The sequence below is a fragment of the Carassius auratus genome, chromosome 20 (genome assembly GCF_003368295.1).
Source record: "Carassius auratus strain Wakin chromosome 20, ASM336829v1, whole genome shotgun sequence".
Taxonomy (NCBI): domain Eukaryota; kingdom Metazoa; phylum Chordata; class Actinopteri; order Cypriniformes; family Cyprinidae; genus Carassius; species Carassius auratus.
The window spans coordinates 13,424,734-13,447,621 of NC_039262.1; the positions used below are offsets into that span (position 1 = coordinate 13,424,734).

Sequence of the window (22,888 nt, forward strand, 5' to 3'; positions counted from 1 at the left end):
GACTAAGTAGTTACATGTTCATTAATGAATGAAAGACCGTGTGCATCAGAATATGATCAGATCAAGTTGCTGATAATTATATTGTGAAGAGCCATCTCAAAAGAAAAAGCACACAACCTTTGAAATGTAAATTAATTTGCAAATATAGCAACCCAGAACTGATGTTTCACCCTAAACCACATCCCTAGTACAATACATGCCTCCCCAATGCCAGCTAAACATCGCTGGACGTTGCTATGTTGGACCACTCAAAAAATAAAGCTGTGACTCTGCGGCACTATTAGAAAATAGTAATAGATTTTAGACTTTAGACTGGCTTACGTATATGTGTCTCAGCACATTAAAAGTCAATGTGCTGTCAAAAAAATGCTATTTATTTTGTGAACACATTTCCTTAAATTGACTGACGGCTTCAGTATTTTAAAAAGGCCAAAAACCAACACACAAACACTCATGTTGGGTTTTTGTGTTTTATGAGAACAGTCTATACCCGTAATGATTTTTTACTTAAAAATGTTACATTTTATCCCCTACCCCTAAACCTAACCCATGCAGAAATGCAAAAAATAATAAAAATCTTATCTTATAATATTATTCTGATCAATAGAGAATGTTTAACACACTTACTCATCAGCTTCGATAACATTGTGCATTTATTAAACTTAACAACAACAAAAGTTTTCAATGAATTTTAAATAGAATTTAATTGAAAAACACACAAAAAAGATAAATACAATTAAATATTAACTAAAATAAATATACAATACATAAGTATTAAACCTAAATAAAACAAATAAAAAAAATGACAAAAAAAATATATATTTAAAAGATTAAATGCTTAGTCCTAAGTATTCTGCCATTCTAAAGCATTCAAATGTACTTTAAGTACATAAGTGCACTGACGACCTGCTTTTCTGGAGCACAGATAAAGACTGCATGTGTGGATTAAGGCACAGCCCACATTTTTCAAGATAGACATGAATGCAGAAAGACTGGAAAAACTGTGTGTGTGTGTGTGTGTCACATGTCAACTCCGCTCAGGAAATCCCTGCCCTAGTCTCCCACAGGTTGCTGAAGAAACCGTGATGAGGCGAGAGAATTTCAAACAATAATAGGAGGATGAACAAAAAAAATCCTTGTGAAATTGAATGAGTTTTTCAGAGGAGAAAGCAGGGTCACACCTAGCAACTCCCACATCTCCCACAATAATAAAACAAAAACATACACACACTCAGAGGACGAGAGAGAGAGAGACACACGCAAGACTCCGGCCCCAAAGCTGTTTGCATGTTTGTTTGTCTATATACAAACACTCACTCTTTGTTTCCTGTTTAGCAACACCTCCCCATCCCTATGACGTCACAGTTTTCATTGGCCGGTAGTGTTAAAGGGTCCCCAGGCCCAAGTCTGATTGGCCGACAGGCATTCTAACATTGTTTGTACTTTTCCACTCAGTGATGCAGAAAGGATGAGCAAAAGAAGCGAGTAGGAAAAATGCAAGTCTCTCTCTGTTCATCTTTCTCTTCATTCCTCTGGTGGATGTGCTGGATAATTTGTGACACACTGGGCTGCACTGCTGACCTCATAGCACACATTCGTTCCTCAGTGTGTGGCAGACAGTCACATGGAATGGAGTCACACACAGGGACCATTAATGCAGAGTCTGTTTGTTGTTCGCTAGGACATTCTGATACTCTGAGCTACATAAGACATGATTCCCTGGATGCATGTGAACTCACACAGCTGAGCACTCCCACTTCCTGCAAACACTGTCAGAAACGCCATTCAGACAAGATTAAAGAATGTGTCTAAAATAATTTGAGTCACACTTTGACACATCTTGTCATTTTTTGATTAAAAATCTTTTTAGCGTTTCAAATCAATTCAATCATAAATACTTAGGATGCAAACATGAATGAGTTCAAATGATTCACTGAAAATAACCATCTCAAAATGAGCCACCTTCCATCAATTTAACACTGACATGCCCCCAGAGGGTTAAGTGTCATTTGTGATTACTAGATTCTGAATTTTTTTAAATCAGTTTATTATTTCAGACCAATTGAATTAATGAATCATTAAGATTGATTTTTGGTTAAACAGATTCTTCTTTATACTACATTAATTGGTGATTTCTAGACAGGGATTTTTGCAAATTAATTTCATAATGTCAGACCAAATTAATAGATGCATTATTAAGAAAATAAATTGACTTTTAAGGGCAGTTTGCTCAAGATCAATATGTATCAGACAAAATATTTTTGATCAAAGGAACATTTGAAAATGTCCATTTACATTACTCAATATTGTTTTTTTTTGTTTGTTTGTTTTTTTACTATTAAAACTCTTTGACAAATAATTTCCCTTTTTAAACATAGGATCTTGTGATTTCGTTAGCTGAAAAACAGTAGGTAATTTAATCCAAATTATTTAAAAAGAAAAACAGACGATTTGGAATTAACTTAGTATGTCTCTGGGAGTCGCATGTCTGCAGAACTCAAATTTACATAAAACCCTCAGAGAAACTAGTCCCATCAAAATAGGGCTTTAATTGGGTAAGTGAGATGCAAACAGTCTCACACACAGACACACACACACACACACACACAGGCTATGATTTCCAGGACCGAGACATGTGGATGCGGTCTGTCCAACAGAGAGCAGACCGATCTCACACAGAGATCAAATAACCTCAGTGACATCATCATCTACATTATACTCCGCTAGCTGAAGCCCTACACAGACAGAGGTGATCACTGCTCTAAATCACAGCAGTGTGTGATGACGTGCCTGACGCAGTTTAGGTACCAAAGACTGCTCTCAGGAATGAAAAGTTGATCTTCTCATAAAAGTTTATCAAGTGAGGCCAGAACAACCTGCATGCCACATATACACAAGACTGTTATACATCATTTTTCGCTCCAAATTGTGAAAATAAAATTCTCTACGTGACTAAACAATATTCTGCACTCTACCAAACCAAATCAATCTAAAATACAAGAAACAAGTATGCAAACACAGGAAAATAAATGCTCGTCTGATGCATTGCGCCGTATATATTTAAGCAGCATTCTTGCACTAATGTGGCCATAATCAAACCTGAACACTCAGCAGGGCACAAGAGATCCCTTTAAATATCTGCCTTCAAATGCTATTAAACTAGATGTGTTATGAATCAGGTATTTAGCTAAAAACTGGTAAATAAACTGAACATGCTTAAGCAGTCGGCAAAACTGCTAAGCCACCTATTTAAGATCACTGACATTTTAATAGAATTGTCACTTTTGTTGGTGATCATAAAAGCAGCCATTACAGTCCCCTCATTAACCATAGGAAAATTAAAAAAATAACAATGCATTAATATACAAAGACACAAAAACAATATGTCTGAAAGAACAAAGTATGTTTTCTAGTAATAATCACTGGATGTAATCATTTATACATGCCCAAACTACTCTCCACTGGAAATGAATGACTTCTCTAAATTTTCTCAGAATTTTCTGTGGTGGGTTTACTCCTGCTTCATGCATGGTGGAGTTCAAAGGTGCTATGTTTGTGTATTTGAAAGAGGGAGAAATGAATCTGCTATGGTTCTAATAAAGTGATAACATTATTTCTGCAGTGTCTCAACATGCCCAGATTCCTCCGATCTCTCTGATCTAGTCTCTCTGCAGACCTTCAGATAGTTTCAACAGAATTCCTCTGCAGCTTTCTCATTTATGTAGCTCTTATTTGGAGACATAAAGTTATGTCTTTGGCCTGACTTCTAAGCAGAGACTGGCAATGGGAAGAGTGGAAAAGTCCACTGGTTCAATTGGATGTCGCCAGCTCTTGAAATTAAGCCTCGCTCCTCATTGTTTGAACAGAGAGGCCCCAACGCACGGGAAAGAGTGCGCTCCCTCCAAGACTGGAGGGAGTGAGAGCAAGAGAGACTTGCTGTTGCATGCCAACTCCAAGTGACATTTCTCCAATGGTGCTAGACATTTCTAGTTGTTGATGTACTTAACCCAAGTCAACAGTGACTAGGAGCTGTGAAGTGAAAACATCTCACCAAACATGATGAACCCCAAAAACAGAGGATGTTAATGCTAATGGAAAGCACAACCATAGCAGTTTCAGAAAGTGCTTAAAAGTAGTGGGTTTTTTTGGGATATGAAATGCAACATTTTTCTTTAACTGCAGCTGGACCTGCAGCACATGACTCCTGCTCACTGACACAGTGAAATAATCCACAAAAACCCAGAATCTACTTCCGGAAATGAATCAGCTGCATTTTAAAAAGCACAAGCTCACAAAGAGGATGGATTGCTCAAGCATCTATGTGAGATGCACAGTGGAAAACTGGGATAAAATGAATCACACTACACTGAGAACTGCATGGTAATAAAAGATGCAAAACGGTCTAATTTCACAGATCCAAAAATAAATAAATAAATGAAAATCATTGTTCATAATGCATGCAAAGTGGTAAAACTGTAAGTCTAACCTGAATAACAAAATAAAATGAAATTGTTTTAAAAAATATATAACTAATGTGAACGCATGAATTATTACATTTAATTCCAAATAGGGCTGAAACGATTCCTCGAGTAACTCGAGTAAATCGATTACAAAAAATGATCGAGGCAAATTCCTCTGCCTCGAAGCCTCTTTTAATTTTTTTAATCTCACGTCAGGTTCTTTCTCAATGATTGTTTTAATGTGACAACGCGTTTACGTCACCCACAAAGCGGAAGGAGACACAAGCGCTGCGTCAGACATCGCATACTGCAAGGAGTCAGCAGTGTTTTGATTTGAGAGCACGGACAAACGTAAAGAGAACGTCGTGGTGTGTGTCCACAGCAAGATTGAGCTGGCATTCCACAACTAGGGCCCTCTGATTTCCGCGATGCAGAAAATGCGGAAGGAATCGCAGAATCCAGTCATAAAAACGGAATTTACAGTTTAATGCGGAATGGCACGGAATTTGCCAAATTTTGAATGAATTAATAAAAAATAGGTCATTGCACTTACATCAAATCACGATATGGACTAATCTCTGTAAATATTAAGCCGGAACAGTCTATTTAAATATGAATCCTGCATGTTCTGCATGTCTGTGTTAATGAATGGAGCAGAAGCGCGTCTTCATTCATTAAACACACTGAAGCGCGCGTGACGCTCCGGTGAATTCAGCGTCTTTCCTCTCACTAAATAAGGACGTGAACACATGAACAACATCTCCAGAACTGCTCTGACAGTCACTTCATGAGCATTTGACCGTTTGATTTGAGTAAAACTTATATTATCACATTACATACACAGAACTGTAAAGGTACTTCAACCCGTCAAAATAAAAGTCCGGTTAAAGACTATTGTTCAACAGAATGTATATAGCCTACTACTAAAAAAAACAAATCATTTTTTTTAAGGTTTAATCAGACAACATTTCTTCCATGTTTTATTTTTTATAGTAAATCCCCTTTGTTTACTAAAAAGTTAAGTTTGCTTAATTTTTTATAATTAAAAGATAAATTAAATTAATGTTGTATGTGTTTAATGTTTAATGACCATCTCAGAAAATGCTTTATTTAAAACCCCAAATGAATGGCACGTAAATGCACTTAATTCATCTGTCAACTTTATTGTCTATGTTCACAGTACAAGTACAGACAGAGAAACAATGGGTAATAATTAAATGTTATTTTTGATGTATGCATTGCATTCTATGCATTTAAAATATAAAAATATTTTTTTTCTAAAAAAAGAAACTTAGTTGTTCATTTTAAGAGACCCAGGAGTCTTATTTTCTCTTGCATAATTAATATTGCACTTTAATTAAGCAAAAACACATTTTATCCGATTACTCGATTAATCGGTGGAATTTTTGGTAGAATACTCGATTACTAAAATATTCGATAGCTACAGCCCTAATTCCAAATAAACACAATCACAGACTCACAATCTCAAGACGACGACTTCAGCACAGTCCTAAAAAAATAGGTACAAAAACAAAGTATATTCCTAAGAAATACATTATGTGCCAATGTGTGTGTGTGTGTGTGTCTACATCACAAAGTATGCATGTATGATTACGATCCTATTCCTCTTTTTCTCCATTGGGACTGCTAATGTTTCCTTTCATTGATCGGATTCTTTCCCTGGCTCTTCCACCATTATCCTACACGCCACTTCCTTTGCTGCCTCACGTGAAACTCAAGACCTTCAAAGAGGACATCAGACGAAGGGAGGACAGAACAAGGTGGAGAACCTGGTGATGAGCAGAAGACGATGACAGAGGCACACTGCAGAACACAGAGTCAGCAGTCGCACACAAACACACCCTTACTGTTCAGAAGTGCCTATAGACCCGAGAGAGAGTGTGTGAATGGTGTTTTGAACACATGGTACAGCTCAAGTTATGAGCTGATAAAGATCAAAACATGTCACTGACACTGTGAAATGTTTGTTGACCTGTCCATTAGGTCAAGTGTGTGCTCTACTCACACTATGCAACCCATAACTAAAGCAACATTGGCCAACATCGAGTTACACTAATCTGCGCCTATGCAGAGGAGAGGGTGTGTATGCAGGCCTGTCGCAGCCAGCACATTTTAGGAACCATCATGCACTGTCCTGGACTATATATGCAAAAAAGCTGGACATTTTATCTTAATAAAGCACATGATGTATTCATCAGAGTGTGTTACTCACAGTTCCCACTCCAGGACTTGAGCAGAGACTTGATGCTGATCTCAAAGAACACAGAATCCGGCAGACTCAGCATGACGCCACCAGAGGACTGTGGGTAAAAAGAAGGCACTGGTTTCTCCAGCCAGTCCTGCTGGCTCTGTGCTCCAAACGTCCGTCGCACTCACCCACACATCCCGTCTCGCCCGCAGGCAGGCAAAGTTTCAGCCTCTGCCCGGGATTGTAAAGAAGCGCATGCTGCTGAACGCACACTGACACACACGTGTGCTCGTCCACACACACGCAGATCAGCTGCGGGGCTCTGAGAAGCCCATAAGGATCCAACAGAGTGGAAGCACCTCAAGCAAGACGAATTGCGACTAGAGAATCAACAAAAACAAGACTATGTTGTTTCCTCAGACTGCTTGTGGGAGTATCATCCGCTCCATCCAGCCTGGAATGCCGCACAGTGAAACTTTGTTCTGGGAATGTGTGAGTGTCTGAGTGAACGAGGGAATGGTGAGGATGGACTCCCAGCAGAGAGTAGCAACGCTCCCTCGCTCACGTAACTCTTCCTGTCCACGATGGGTCCTAGAGCTCAGAAGATAAACAGTCGCTCTCATTCACTGCGTATGGTTTAACAGCACTGGCACTGGCTCTCTCTCTCTCTCTCCCATCACCCTCCCTCTCTCTTGCTCTCACTCTGTGAAGAGAGCGTTTGTTTCAATGGCAGAATAGAAGGAGGGGAGGCTGATGTCATCAGCACGCTGCTAGCCCTCTCTGGTTTCACTCCAGCGCTTCAAATACATGTCATTACGACTACCGCCTTGCTCTTTCTCACTTTCCCCTCTCTTTCTTTATCCTTTTCTTTTGGAGGCTTGTGAAAACGCACACTTCCTGTACCAACACTGATGTGTCACCAGCAACTGCAGTAAAGTCAGAGAGGGAGGGACAGAGAGAGAGAGAGAAATGGAATCTAGAGGAGGTGTGTGAGAAAGTGGTGATGTAAGTATTATTAGCTCAAATGGTACAGATGAAAAGAGTATATGTAAGAATACTGAAGGAAACAAGGCATGTCCAATGTCAATTACAGTCCACCAAACCCCAAAAACAAATAAATTATTCAAATATCAATCTACACAGCTCACTTTTTACTAAATAATTAAACAATGTTGTGGCCCCATGAAAATGTAATTTGATAAATTGCTAATTAATAAAATAAATTGCTATTTTATTTATATAAATTGCATAGTGTCATTAGCTTATTTTAATGTCACATTTGTTTTAATCAGTTATTAGCTTTATCTCGCAAACCCCCATTTAGGAATCTTGCTTTAGCGCATTCCTTCATTCACAAAATGACTGGGCAGCTGCTGTAAGTTTTATATCCAGACTACATATCTATGTTTGTTCCATACCAAAGTGGAAACTGTTGGTCTAAAAATACTGACATTTTCCCCTAGGTTCAAAACGTATAAATTACGCAGGAGGGTAACTGTTCGGAAAAGTTGTATCTCTGCAATTTACATTGACGCACTGACATCCACACACAGCTGGAGTGAATGATGCTTGACCTATGAGGTAACCGATGCCCTGCTTGCAGAAGAGGGTGCAGCAGCCCAGGTCTATTAATTGAAGAATGAGAGAGCAATCTTGTGAGATCAGAGAGAAGGAGCTGAATCACACCCTAATCTGACATATCATGTAAAACAAATATCTTAAGCGAAGCATACTTTTACAATGATATATCTGACTGCTTTGTTTTTTCAATGCTTCCCAAGCTGGGCAATATACTGGATTCTCACAATATACCAGTAAAAATTATGTAGCACTATGAATATCACAAAGCTGTAATTACTTTTTTATAGGGCCATTTTAGTCTAATTTAATTTTGATTACATCTCTCGCCCCTGTGTTAAGACTTCAACGGTTTCAACCATCAATTCAAAACACGACAGATTCAACAATTGAAAAAAAATATATGAAAAACCTAAAAATATCTCCATGTTTCAGATCAAAAGTCTAATGCTGGTTTTTCATATTATTATTCAAATGTTTTTGTGCAAAATAAGTAGAAGTAAATAATGCTGTTTATTGTTATATTGGAGGATATAAAAGAAAATGATAAATGATATATCCATCTTCTTTGGGAAAACAGCAGGGCTCTCATTTCTTTAACTGAAAACTAATGTTAGACCTTACTTTATTTGTAGCTTTGTTATATTTTATCTGTGCTTGAAATGTTTATTTGTTCTTATTACTGATGGTTCACTTGCTTTTAATAATGTTTGACCTTATATTAGTTATGCTACTAATTTTTGCTGTGGTATTGAAAAGGTAGCCTACCTAGTGTCAAAAAAAATTATATATAATATATAATATACACACACACACACACACACACACACACAGAGAGATATATATATATATATATATAAAATATGACCTGTGGCTCTAAATCTTTAATATGATTCCAAGCCATGAGTTTTGTGATCTGCTGCACTCCTACTCACTTGATATTTGAAGTAGAGATGTAATGTTTCATCGTTTAAATTAGTTTCTTTAAATGGCATTATGACCAGTACTTAGTTTGATCCCGCTCGATCCAGTTCAGGAATACATAATATTTTGAATACACACGTACGTATAAGGCAAGTCAAATTTTATGTACAGTAATGTAACTGGCAACCATAACATTACTGAGAAACGGTTTGCACTGTGCAGCTGAAATGTAGTGCGGTTTAGTTTCACTTTCGTTTTGTTTGCATTTTGATGTTTCTTCAATTCAACAGAAATGGCAGAGCTTATGAGTTGGACAATGCAGTGGTTGCGCCAGTGCTACTGCTCACAAAAATATATATACACATACCGACATCTAATGTTTGCATATAAGGCATCTATTTCTTTTTTAGATCACAATTTGACTCAATTCAAGGATTTCTCCATGAAGAATCAGGTCATCTATAAGCAGAAACTCTGCAACCAGCATTTCCCAGAGCCACTTCTATGACGTGCCATACGGGACAACAGTAAAAAAGAAAAGAAAGAAAAACAGCATGAAGAGATGCTGAACCTGATCCCACATCTATGGAAAAAGACATCTTGCGCTTTTGGCAGAGTTTCAACTGTGATCCAATTATGATACAGCTATATTAAACTGTGCCATCCAATTGTGTAAAGGTAAATGTAAGGTGGTTGGCGATATCCAGTTAAAAAAAATAACCATCCTCCATCTCCAACGTCCTGTCACCTCTGATCACAAAAACATTAGACCATGACATCATCTGACCAGAGGCTCGAGATGAGATAGAGTGCACACAAACAGATTCCACTGATACCACTCACAATCTCTCTTTCTCTCCCTCCCCCCACCTCTCTTTCTCTATATCCGTCTCCTTCACCCTCTCTCTCAATCACTTGACTCTCCCTCCCTGCTGGAGTTATGCAAAGCGAGAAGGCAGCATTGTAAACAAACACTGGGTATAAAAGGCCTTATTGTGGAGACTGCAGCACAGAGTTTCCACTCATACACAAATATAAACATACGCACATGCACAGACAAACACATTATATGCAGTTACGCTAAAGAATACGCTGAACAGAGCCACTCCAATTGCTGATTGAGTGAGTAAAAGATGCCATGTGATTAGTAAGAAAGCAAAAGACAACAACGACTTAAGAATTCTGGATAGGTCAGATCTCTAGTTTCCATCTCCACACCATCTTAGAACTTCAATTTGTAGTGCTGATAGTCTGATCGCAATGTAACTTTTAAACATTTCTGTGAAAGTGAGCTCACTGTTTATCACATGCACTGATCTGAGAACAGGTGTATGGGTCACAGAACATGACAATGCAACGAGAATGTTGCAATACATTTAAGGATTTAACTATTTCCTAATAATACTGTTTTTGTCCCTCTGCATTGACAAAGGAGTGCATCTTAGCACTTTTATGTAAGTTAGGTTTGCTAACTGGCTCTTCCCACATGCACCACACCCAGTAAAATAAGTCAGTTCACATGATGGCCAAAGACTGCCATCTCTCTCTCAAATACACAGTTTAGGTTAAACAGTAGGATCCTGCTCAACACAGCAGCAATGCTTTTCTATTGTCAGCAGGGTGTGACTTTCACAAACTACTTTAATATACCGCAAATCATGCAGAGTCAAATCCAACTCTAGGTTAATTAGATCAGATTCTGAGCAAGATTTAAACATACCAATTCAAACTTAACCCCAGGTTTACAGTAACTAAACCAGATTCTGAACTCAAACTATCTCAGGTTTACAATGACTAAATCAGATTCTGATCCAGATAAGAAACACAAACTCGATCCCATCCAGTATATAAACCAGGTTCTAATCCAGATCAAACCCCATCTCAGGTTTATAGTCACTAAACCAGATTCTGATCCAGATCAAAAGTATGCTTAAATAAATCAGATTCTGATACAAGTCAAAAAAATATTCTCAACCCCTATCCCTGTTGTACTTAAATCAGTTTCCGAAACAGATCAAAGATATTCTCAAACCTAGGGCCATATGATTTCCGCAATGTGGAGAATGCGGACGGAACAGCGGACTCCAGTCAAAAAAAGGAATTCACAGTTTAATGCGGAATGTAACGGAATTTGTCACATTTTTTATTAATTAAACAAAAGAAGGTCATTACACTTAAATCAAATCGCGATATGGACTAGGGCGGTCACTTTTATGATTTTTTTTTTTCCGATTTTTAAGACATAAGTGTTTATTGAATCGATTGTAGAATCGATTTTCCATGTCTAAAAAAAAAAAGAAGTTTCCTTTTTCAACGTCAAATAACGGACGAACGTAAAGAGAGCGCTGGAAATGCACAAGTCAGCAATATTTCGTATTTATTGGCATGAAGTTTCGTGCAGAATAACAAACAGCAACAGGAGCGCAACATTCTCGAAAAAATATATATGCAGAGGGGACAGCTGCCATAACAAAAGAAAAACATCACTGCAGGCTTCAACCCGGCTGCATTTATGATTTAGACTATTCAAAAATCTTTTCATTTTAAATAATGATTCAATCCATTTGAATCCAACTGTTCAAAAAAAAACTTTAAATGGACTTGAGAAACAGGCCATGTGTGTTTTTTTATTGAAAGTAACCGACATAATTAAAGGCTAGGGCATTACAAATTTATTGGACAAGAAAACAAGTCGATCAACATTTTCGGGGTCCAGAGCAGAGTGTTTTTTATTCAATGTATGTCCAGCTGTTGAGAAGACACGCTCCGACTGCACTGATGTCCCAGAGACACTCAGGTACAGCTGCGCAAGGTGGGGGTATTACTGGTCGCTGTCAGCTTGCAATGGTCCTTTTCATAACTCAGAATCCTTTGTAACTAGATGCGCGAATGAGGCGAATTCGCATCTACCGCACCGCGAGACCTCCAGATGCGCATAAATGCATCTTTACATTGACTTAACATTGAAATCATTCGCGCCAAACGCTCTATTCGCGTTTGGTGTGAACGCAGCATAAGAGGTCGCTTTCAACGTCACTGGGTTATTATAGGCGCGTAACATAGCCTACTACTACTAAAATTAAACAAACATTTTTAAGGAATAATAACAAAATGTCTTCCCCTTTGTTTGCTTAATTGTAAATAATTAAAAGATAAATGAAATAAATGTTTTAAGTCTTCATTTGATAACCAGAAAATTGTGAAATTTCACAGAATTTTTAATTTACACAGAATTTCTGAGGGAAAAAAATCATAAGGCTACATTAATTAATAAATTAAGTTGTTTTATGCATTCAAATAATTAGACATTAGACATCTCATAGGGCCCTAAACATAATTTTTGTTAAACTTTTAATAAAATGATGTGAAAATGTATACGTTTCACGATTTTAATTCTTTTTCGACCGCATCACATTTAACATTGCAGTTTTACAAGTTCACTTTTTTTTTTTTTTTATCACTGTCCATATAGGCAAATATTCTGATCCAGATCAATAAAAAAAACATTAAATCAAACCCAAGCTTAGACAGTATCTAAACCAAATTAAAATCCAGATCAGCACATTTATCCTCATTCAAATCTAATGCAGCAAACAGATGGAAAGAAGACACAGGCACTTGGTTCAGAGATCAGATGCTGATGTTTCAGAAGACAGACTGTAAGTGCTTTTGGACAGTGAGGAGGGCATACACTGATGAACAGACGGTCTGTGAAGGCCTTTCACTCCCATGAGACCACAGTGAAAGTGCATTTCCTGTACTGTACATTATAGCACCAAGTATTGGGAAAAAGGGCAGACAAAAAAAGGAATAAGGCAGACAAATGGTGAATGATGAAGAAGGAAAAGAAGGAGAGGGACAGGGAGAAAGAGAGACTGATCAATACAAACAGTCTGAGGTTGTACTATTTGCTCAAGTTTTTACCAGACAGAGTAAAGCATGTTTCCTTGTGTGAAACTTCATCTCCCATGATCCAAAGTCCAGACAACAGCTGTGCAGAGAAGCTATAGCACAAACTTGGAACTTATTGCCCTCTAATAAACATCTGAGACAGTCTATTTTAAGGATCTTAACAAGTTTAATTTACTAGAGGACAAACGATTACCTGTAAAAAAGCAAACAGTACAAATCCTGAATGGAATCATCCAAGGTTTAGATGTTTGAATCAAAGTTCATCTTATGTGTAATGCCACCTATGAATATAAATTATGCTAACTAAATGTTCATGAATTTAAGGTGTGCATTTGAGTAATGTACCTAGACAATAGACACTGCATTTAATTTTACAAAAATGAAAAGGAGGCTGTATGGTACAAACACAGTCAATGGTACCAGTGTGTTATATTGTTGATGCAAAGTGTTATTTTTTGGTCAAAACATCCATCAAGCCTGTGATTACCAAATCTGATTTGGCCACAAGACTACATTGTTTCCAGTAATGTTGGAAGCCAAGTGTTGATGAATTAGCATGAACCACTTGGTGATCAGGAGTCTGTCCCACACTAAAACATTTCAGCTGAATCACAACACCGTATCAGCAGCAGTGCAAGCTAGAGACTGCAGGACACTGTATTCCTTGCCAGGAACAAGCGCACCTGTCAGCACCAAAGCAACAAACACACTCTGCAGAGAGAGACATTATTGCAAAGTGGTGAAACCCAGTGTGTTGGAGAGAGAGAGAGGGGGACATCGGGCATGCTAGCCGAACATTTCCACTGATCGCACCTCTGAGTCAGCAGAGACACTCACACACATCAGCACCAGATCTCTATGACACCATCCATCCCAAAAAACTGACAAAACACTGCTAAATAAAGTCATGAGAGAGAAGGAAAAGAACAAACACAGCAGGAAAAGAGGACAAAAGTAAAAATGCAAGACTGGACTATAGACTGTAAAAAAATATTGACGTAGTGTCCGTGACGTCACCCATAGACTCCTCAATAGCGGTTTTGAAGCGCAAAGTGTGCAGAGCAGGCCGTCGCCATCTTGGCAGCGCGCGACTCTCCCGGATAATCGAAAATGGGCAAAAAGGCGAGAGCTGATTGCTGAAGCCATGCCCACCTAGCGCGACGGCATTGTCAGCAGCAGCAATCCACCTGTCACTCAAGTGGCCACGCCCTTAATTATGCAGAACTTTAAGTCTTAATATAATTTAAACGGATGAGTTTAAAAAAAATTCACCCCACTCACAGTTGTCATGAAGGGCAAAATTAGCAATATAGACCAAAATCATTTTATGAACCAGGCTGTAAACATGTTTTTTTCTGCTGTAAAGTTGGGCATTTTAACATGGGGAGTCTATGGGACTGACTCCCTTTTGCAGCCAGCCTCAAGCGGCCAGTCGATGAATTGCAGTTTTTGTCACTTCCTTATTGGCTTCACGAGAGAGAGCGGGAGGTTGCCGCTCGGACAGGACAAGAAACTGAACGAAACAAAATAGTACAAACAAATGCAAGAAACAAGTGAAAGAATAAAAGAGAAACACAACAAGTGAGACCAAATGGAAGGGACTGAATATGAATGAGAAAAAGAAAGAAAATGAAAAAAGCAGCAATAGAACAAATGAGTGAAAGGTGGGCAAATAAGCAAAAGGAAAAGTAAACAAATAAACAAACAAATGAGAGCAAAACGAGACGGAAATAAAAGAACAACCAAAATAAAGATGGCAAATAAACACAAGAAATATAAAGATATAGTTAAAGAACAAAGAACAAAAAAGCAGCAATGTGTACCAAAAATGAGACTGAAAGCGTGAATGAATGAACTAAAGCACAACCGAATTAAAGGAATAGTTCACCCAAAAATGAACATTGTGTCACCATTTATTTACTCACCTTCATGTCTTTCCAAACCTGTACCAGTTTCTTTCTTGTGTTGAACTTAATGATATTTTAAAGAATGCTAGTAATCAAACAGTTGACCTCCCCATTGACTTTTACTGTATTTCTTACTATGAAAGTCAATGGGGACAAAAAACTGTTTGGTTCTTCAAAATTCTTCTTTTGTGTTCAACAAAAAAAGAAACCTAAACAGGTTTGGAATGAAATGAGGGTGAGTAAATTTGAACTATTCCTTTAAAGAGGGAGAACGAACAAAAGAGCAATACAAAAATAAATAGTAAAACAAAAAGGAATGAATGGACAAACAATTAAAAAGGAAAGGAAAACATGAAAAAGAATGAGATAATGAAAACAATGAAATCAGCAATGAACTAACAAACAAATGCAAAGGAACAAATGAATAAAAGGGAGTGAAAGAGCAAACACGCAAAATGGAGTGCAAGAGCGAAAGAGATGAAGGAGATTAATACAATGCATTGCTGATGACCTGTTTATTTTATAAGCTTTGCCAACTACAGTATTCAACTTTATGAACCGTTTAAAAGTGTGACCTGTTCTTGAAATTGCATTTCTGCTCATCCGATCCTGATTATAAATCACATGCTGCATGACAGAAAACACCACATGCACAAGCACTCATTTTTCCAAGATAAACTTCCATTGCTCTTTAATGAAGTGAAGTCTGATCACATGACTGCTGTAACAGAGAGAGAGAGAGAGAGAGAGAGAGAGAGAGAGAGAGGGAAAGGGTGTGGCTGGAGCGCTAGTGTGTCTGTTTGACTGTGATCAGTGGCCCTGGAAAGCCCTTGCGGGGACCAATATTAGACACATAACATATTGCAGACTCGCCATATCCTTCCTCATGTGCATGCAGCAACAAACAGAGCAGAATAAAAAGAATATACACAATAAACAGAAGCACCATCAAAACACCAATAATAGCAGCAGCAGCAGAGAACATCAGTTATGTAACACACTGAAGAGGGCAGGTCTATGTGATTGTGTCTGTAATGCTGCCCTCCAGCTGAAGAAACAGGTTGAGCTGGGGATGGGCACTACCCTACCAAAAAGAAAAATGTTCCTGCCAAAATAAATGGCAACACTGACTAATTCAATATCCATTCAGAATCAAATCAAAGCGATTAGCTAGAATATGCCTCTTGAGCTTTAAGGTTCAACTACAGGCTAAAATCAAAGAGGTGGTTGATTATTTATAAATCTATCACTAGTTACTGCAAAGGAAAACTGTACTATAATTAAAACAATGAGATACATTTGAGAGACTTTTGAAAGGAACAATGTTTGTGTAACAACTAATTCAAAATCATTAAAAGGGGTCATATGATGCAATTTCCATTTTTCCTTTCTCTTTGGAGTGTTACAAGCTGATTGTGCAGAGAAAAGATCCCTGAAGTTGCAAAGACTAAAGTCTCAACACCAAAGAGATATTCTTTATCAAAGTTAAGACTCTGCCATGCCCCCTAATATGGCTCATTCAAACACATGTCTACATCACTATGGGGAAATATTTGCGCAAGGCTGCCCAAATGTTAACGCAAAGAAAGAAGGCATGGTTTCAGTAACGCAGTTTGTGTTGAAGCAGCATGTCAGGGAGATGCTGTGTGTATCTCGGTGAAAGCAAAAGCACTTTCTTTGGCCTTCCAAAAGTAGATGCGTTTAGTAATCTTTAAGATTACTTACAACAGAACAGCAATTTTATGGACATTTTATGGACGACCGTTTGTGAATCTAGGAGAGGAGGTCATTCTGACTTTGCAATGACAATCTTGCGCTTCTGAATCAACTACTGTAATTGCGTTTTATTTTTAATTCAAGCTGCTGACTGTTCAAATGCTGAGTTTTGTGCGTTGTGTTTCTGTGTGTGTGTGTGTGTGTGTGTGTGAGTGAGTGAGTGAGTGAGTGAGTGAGTGAGTGAGTGAGTGAGAGAGAGAGAGAGTGAGAGAGAGAGAGAGTGAGAGAGAGAGAGAGAGGGAGAGAGAGAGAGAGAGAGAGAGAGACTTGTGTTCTGCAAACACATACGAGCTTCATCACTGTGTCTGTCATGCCACTCTGTTCCCCTTTCAGGCTTTAACTGATGGTAAAACTAAGGACTTTATTAACGGTCTTTACATTTTGAAAGATGAAGCTTGTGATTATGGAAAGGGGCATTACATTTCCTCTGAGTGCGTGTGGTGATCGGCAAATCTCAATCCACTGGGTCAGTTGACCAATCAGAGCAGACTGCGATTGTCGAAAGGAGGGACTTTGTAGAAAACTACGTGATTGAGAGAGGCGGGCATAAAGGACCTACAATAATGTACAGTATTTGAAAAATAATGTGCTTTTGAACATTAAAGCATGTCAAAATATTCTGTTACACCATATAAACAAAATAATGATCTTTGAAAAATCGTCATATGATCCATTTAATGAAAGTAACCAACATCTATTTCTTTATCAATTAGAGACATTTTGCTGTGCAGAGAACTTACAAGCATTCTTAATAATTAAAACAGCTCATCCTGACAGCTAGTTATTAAATGCGTGTGTGTGTGTGTGTGTCATATGCACATAGCAGTCAATCAATGCAGCCCCACAGAAAGAGCGCATCATAATTAAAACCATAAACACTCTTAAACATCCAAGTTATGCTTTAAACAACCAAAATGAAACTTTGACCAAAAAATGTATATGCAACTCAATTATATAGTTATAATTTACTGAAAATGAACAGTTTACTCTTGGTAAATATTTTTAACAGTTGATTTGAATGCTTTAATTTCAAATCACTTTATATTTGAAACGTTTACATTTTTTAAACCAATTTGCAGACACTGTATATAATTTTATACACTGTTGTTCAAAAATTTAGGGTCAGTATGTTTTGCCCCCTTTTTTTGAAAGACATCATTTTTTTTTATTTAGCAAGGTTGCAATAAATAGATCAAAAGTGACAGTAATCACAGTAATAAAAATATTTATATTATTTCAAATAAATGCTGTTTTTTTTATTTCTAATCTTTGGTTTCCACAAAAACATTAAGCACAACTGGATGATGAGAATTCAGGAATAATTTGATTTAAAAATATATTAAAATAAACAACAATTGTAATAATATTTAAAAATTTTACTGAATTTTGCTCAAATAAATGCAACATTGGTGAGCATTAGAGACTTATTTCTAAAAAGCCACAAACTGTTAAATGGTAGTATATTCACTTATTTTTGCACTTTGTTTATAGGGGAGATGCGAAACATCAGATTAATTGAAAAATGTATTCAACAAATCGAGTGATACCTTGTTGCAGTATCTTAAAAAAATATAGTTACCTTCTATAAGAATGACTGGTGTGGAGCATTTAAATACATTTGGAAACACGAGCATGTCCTGGCAGGCACATTTAAAACCCAAATCCTCACCTGAACACTCAAGACTCATCAATTTGGGCAGAGCGAGGTGTGGTTTGGTTGCAATGTAAACACCTACAAACACACACACACTCACACACACGTTTGTTTTTGTGAAAAGTGGGGACATCCCTTAGGTGTAATGGTTTTTATACTGTACAAACTGTATATTCTATGGCCTTCACCAACCCTACACCTAAACCTAACCGGAAACTTTGTGCATTTTTAATTTCTCAAAAAACCTAATTCTGTATGATAAGCGTTTTGAAAAATAAGTCACCCTCTCCTTGTAATACCTGTGTCATAGGGGTGGGCGATATCTCGATATTTAAAATATATCGAGATATTTTTTAAACACGATATGGATTTTGACATATCGTATATATCGATATGTTGTTTATATTTAATTCTGATTCCGCCACTTTGCTTCTGTGCCTTCTCTGTGCTGTGCTCGCCCCCGATCGCTCGCCCCCGCCTCCTTGCTTTTGTCCCCACTCCCTTCGCGTGTATAGAACTAGTCTAAAAAACAAAGTCTAAAAACAAAAGGACAACTGGCTCCATTATATGGAGATACTTTGGTTTTAAGGCGTAGGACGAACAGAAGGCAGATGTCTAACGTAGGGCCCAATGATTTCCGCGATGCAGAAAACGGAATCCAGTCATAAAAACGGTATTTACAGTTTAACGCGGAATGTCACGGAATTGGTTAAATTTTTAATGAATTATCAAAAGTAGGTCATGCACTTAAATCAAATCGCGATATAGACTAATATCTGCAAATATTAACCCGGAAAAGTCTATTTAAATATGAATCCTGCATGCTCTGCGTGTCTGTGTTAACGAATGGCGCAGAAGCGCGTCTTCATTCATTAAACACACGGAAGCGCGTGATGCTCGCGCTGATTTCAGCGTCTTTCCTCTCACTAATAAAGATGTGAACACATGAGGAACATCTCCAGAACTGCACCGAGAGTCACTTCATGAGCATCTGACCATTTGATTTGAGTAAAACTAGCTCATATCACATCATAGACTGTAGTATCAAATACACAGAACTGTAAAGGTAATCCCGTCAAAATAAAAGTATTTGGCAGAAATATTTTACTATTGTTCAGCAGAATGTACACAATATTAAAATGAAATGAACATATTTTTTTAAGGAATAATCACACAACATTTCTTCCATGTTTTATTTTTAATAGTAAATCCCCTTTGTTTACCAAAAAATAAAGTTTGCTTAATTTTAAATAATTAAAAGATAAATTAAATAAATGTTTTATGCCTTCATTTGACAACCAGAAAAATGTAAATACACATAATTTCTGAAGGGAAAAAATTTCACATAAGGCTATTTTAAGATTTTTTTTTAAACTAATTAAGTTGTTTTAATGCATTTAAATAATTAGACATGCTAAAACACAGAATTAGGTAACAATAAAGCATATGGTGAAGAAAAAAATAAGACGTTTCATAGGGCCCTAAACATGTAATATTTGCCATTTTTGTTTTTGCAGTAGTTTTAGGGGGGTTATTTTTCCTGTAAAGATATCGAGATATATATCGCATATCGAGATATAGCAAAATATATCGAGATATATTTTTTGCTCCATATCGCCCAGCCCTACTGTGTCATACCCATGTCATTATACAGAGTTGTGTCCTGATAGGTCACAAAAAACAAGAGCACACACACACACACACACACAGACTACTACCAATGTTATAACTTTATCGGCACATACTGAGAGAAGCTCAGGCTTCAACCTTCGAAGGATACAGAAAAAAAACTCTTGGTCCATTTTGAACTGGTGTTTTCCATCATATTTGAATGCGTGGTGGTCAATTTGCATTTTGAATGCAGAGTCACATGCAGTGATGCAACGTCACACTCCCCACACTGTTTTCCTGTAACCAAGGAGCTGACATACCAAGAAGAGTGGTCGTAGTTGGATCAGCCATGAATGACACACAAAGATCCTCATTTATCCCCATATGACCCTGTCAGGGAGATGTGCTGCTGAAGCTTCAATACATTTATGGTCACAAACACATTCATCTGCTTCCAGCAGCCAAGTTATGAGCATGTCAACAAACACTGTACTGCCTGATTAAATGCAGAACCGTATACAACTTAACAATCAGTCTCTTTCACATAAGCACCAGGGGTCAACTTTGTTTTTCTTTTTAGTACATTGGCCTAAAAATTCACTTCATAATCTGACAGATTTCCAAATTAAACTGGAAGTGCGAAAGGAAAGAATAAGGGTGTAACTTTATCCATTGGGAATTGACTAGATGAATGGATCATTAAAAGCAGTCTATATATGTGATGCATGGTGGTTAGTGGGAAGAGCCTGGTGACAGACGCATTTGATGAAAGATTAGTCATTATTTATTTTAAATAATATGCACCAATAAATCCATAACCAAAGTTGGCACTTTAAGAGTCAATTTTGATCTGAAGAGCATTGTATTTCTCCAGTTAGCAGTGCTTTAACATTATCTCTAGTCTACATACACTACAATTCAAGAGTTTAGAGTCGGTCCCATTTTATATGTTTTTGAAAGAAGTCTGTTATACTCACCAAAGCTGCATTTATCTGACCAAAAATACAGTAAACACATTAACGTTGTGATTTATTATTACAAATAAAAATAGCATTGCGTCTATTTGAATATATTTTCAAATGTAATTTGAATGTTCCTGTGGCTCAGTATAGAGCATTGCGTTAGCAGCGCAAAAGGTCGTGGGCTCAATTCCCAGGGAACACACATACTGATAAAAAAAGAAAACAATTATAGCCTGAACTGTCAGTTGCTTAGGATAAAAGAGCCTCATAAATGCATAAATGTAAATGTAATTTATTTCTGTTATGGCTGATTTTTGAGCAGACATTACTATAGACTTCAGAGTCACATGATCATTCAGAGATCATTCTTATATGCTGATGCTCAAACTTTTTTTTTATCATCAATCGCTTTATAGTGACATATTTTGATAAAAATCTTTTATATTATTATAATATGTCACTTAATAAATGTAATATGTTCTTGTCAAAAAAAAAAAAGGATAACTTGTTAATAATAGTAATAATATTAATAATAACACCCTTAACTTTGAATGGTAGTGTAAGTGTTAAAACCTCAGATATGGTGTCTTCATGATTAACACATTATTTTGAGTCTTGCTGTCATAGCTCAAGGTTGGAAATAGCTATGCAAAAAACAATACTAACCTGTTTCAGTGCCAATAAACTCATGACAATACTGCTCCCTTTTCTGCATTTGTATTGCATAAAATACCTGGTTTTATAACAAAAAGTTCCTGGTTTTATAACAACTCTCAATATTTGAATAATTCTCATTAATGACCAACTTAAGTTTACACTAAGTATTTGCATGTTCCCTCTTGTCTGCGATTTCTTATATCACAGCCGAACTACAAATAAAAATGGTGCAAACACACACCTTAAACACACACCTCCTAATCAAACAGTCTCCTCTCTGCAACACAGTTAAAATCATGTTTGAATACCCATTCCTTCCTCTTTCCTGATGGTACCTTTGGCACGATGTCGTTGAAGACGGACAGCCGGCCGGCTAGTCAGACCAGATCCATCTTGCTCCTCTTCATTGGCCTGTGTAATCAGCCTCTTCATCCTCAGCAAGCGAGGGCCAGTCTCCCGCGGACATACTCCCCCCGCATCACTCGCCAGCAGCCCACCGTCCCCGGAGATGACTGTGGGAACAAGGCTCTTGAGGAATTCCATGTTTGCACTGTGACACTTTCACTCCAGGCGCCTGTGCGGGCGCACAGTGACGGCCCTGCCACCCACCATCACCTCTGAGGAATCAGGCCGTCTGTGACTGGACAGACGACCGCAGAATGACTCCTCCACCCAAGGAAAACCAAAGCTTGTCAAACTTGGACTTCACGACAGGTTCCTCTTTGTCGTGTCAGTTAAAACTAGAAGTGTCTATATAAATCACAAGCACCCAGACAAGCTGTCGATGGTAGATCCAAGATAAGGTACAAGTGATCACCTGTATATCCAGTCGCTGAGTTCTTCCACCTGCCTGTACTCCACATGCCACAGGCCAGCTGTGAGCAATTCGCAAAGCCTAACCTAAAGTTCACTTGAGCTTTCACACAGCCAGAGAACAACCTTACTACCTGTCTGTTCATGCAGGATGGACTGAAAACTTTGATGTGATGATTTGACAACAGTAGGCGGAGCCTTTCAGCTTTCAGTGTGTTATCTGGGGGGAGCAAGGACGTGCCCAACAGGAGATAATGTACGCCTGGAAATGCATCCAATCAAAGCACAGCTGCTACAAACCACACCCAGACGTTTCTCCTTTCTAAAGGAAGGGAGGCGGGGGGGGGGGGGGGGGGCGGGGGGACTCATCTGTGATGGCTAGGGAGTGCATAACAAAAAGTGAGAAGGCGTGTCATCTTCAGCAT

The 22,888-nt window shown here is 37.8% G+C and overlaps 1 protein-coding gene across 1 annotated transcript in view; it reads right to left on the reverse strand.

Moving 5' to 3' along the window:
- The window catches only part of LOC113037935 (protein furry homolog-like), a 114,249-nt gene extending 91,616 nt beyond the window's left edge, over window positions 1–22,633 (reverse strand). The window contains exons 1-2 of the mRNA XM_026195249.1: window positions 21,986–22,633; window positions 18,436–18,498 (exon numbers count right to left, since the gene is read on the reverse strand). Of these exons, the coding sequence (XP_026051034.1) occupies window positions 18,436–18,498; window positions 21,986–22,193 (271 nt within the window). The 5' untranslated portion in view covers window positions 22,194–22,633. The remainder of the gene's footprint in view (window positions 1–18,435; window positions 18,499–21,985) is intronic.
- Window positions 22,634–22,888: the final 255 nt, after the last annotated feature.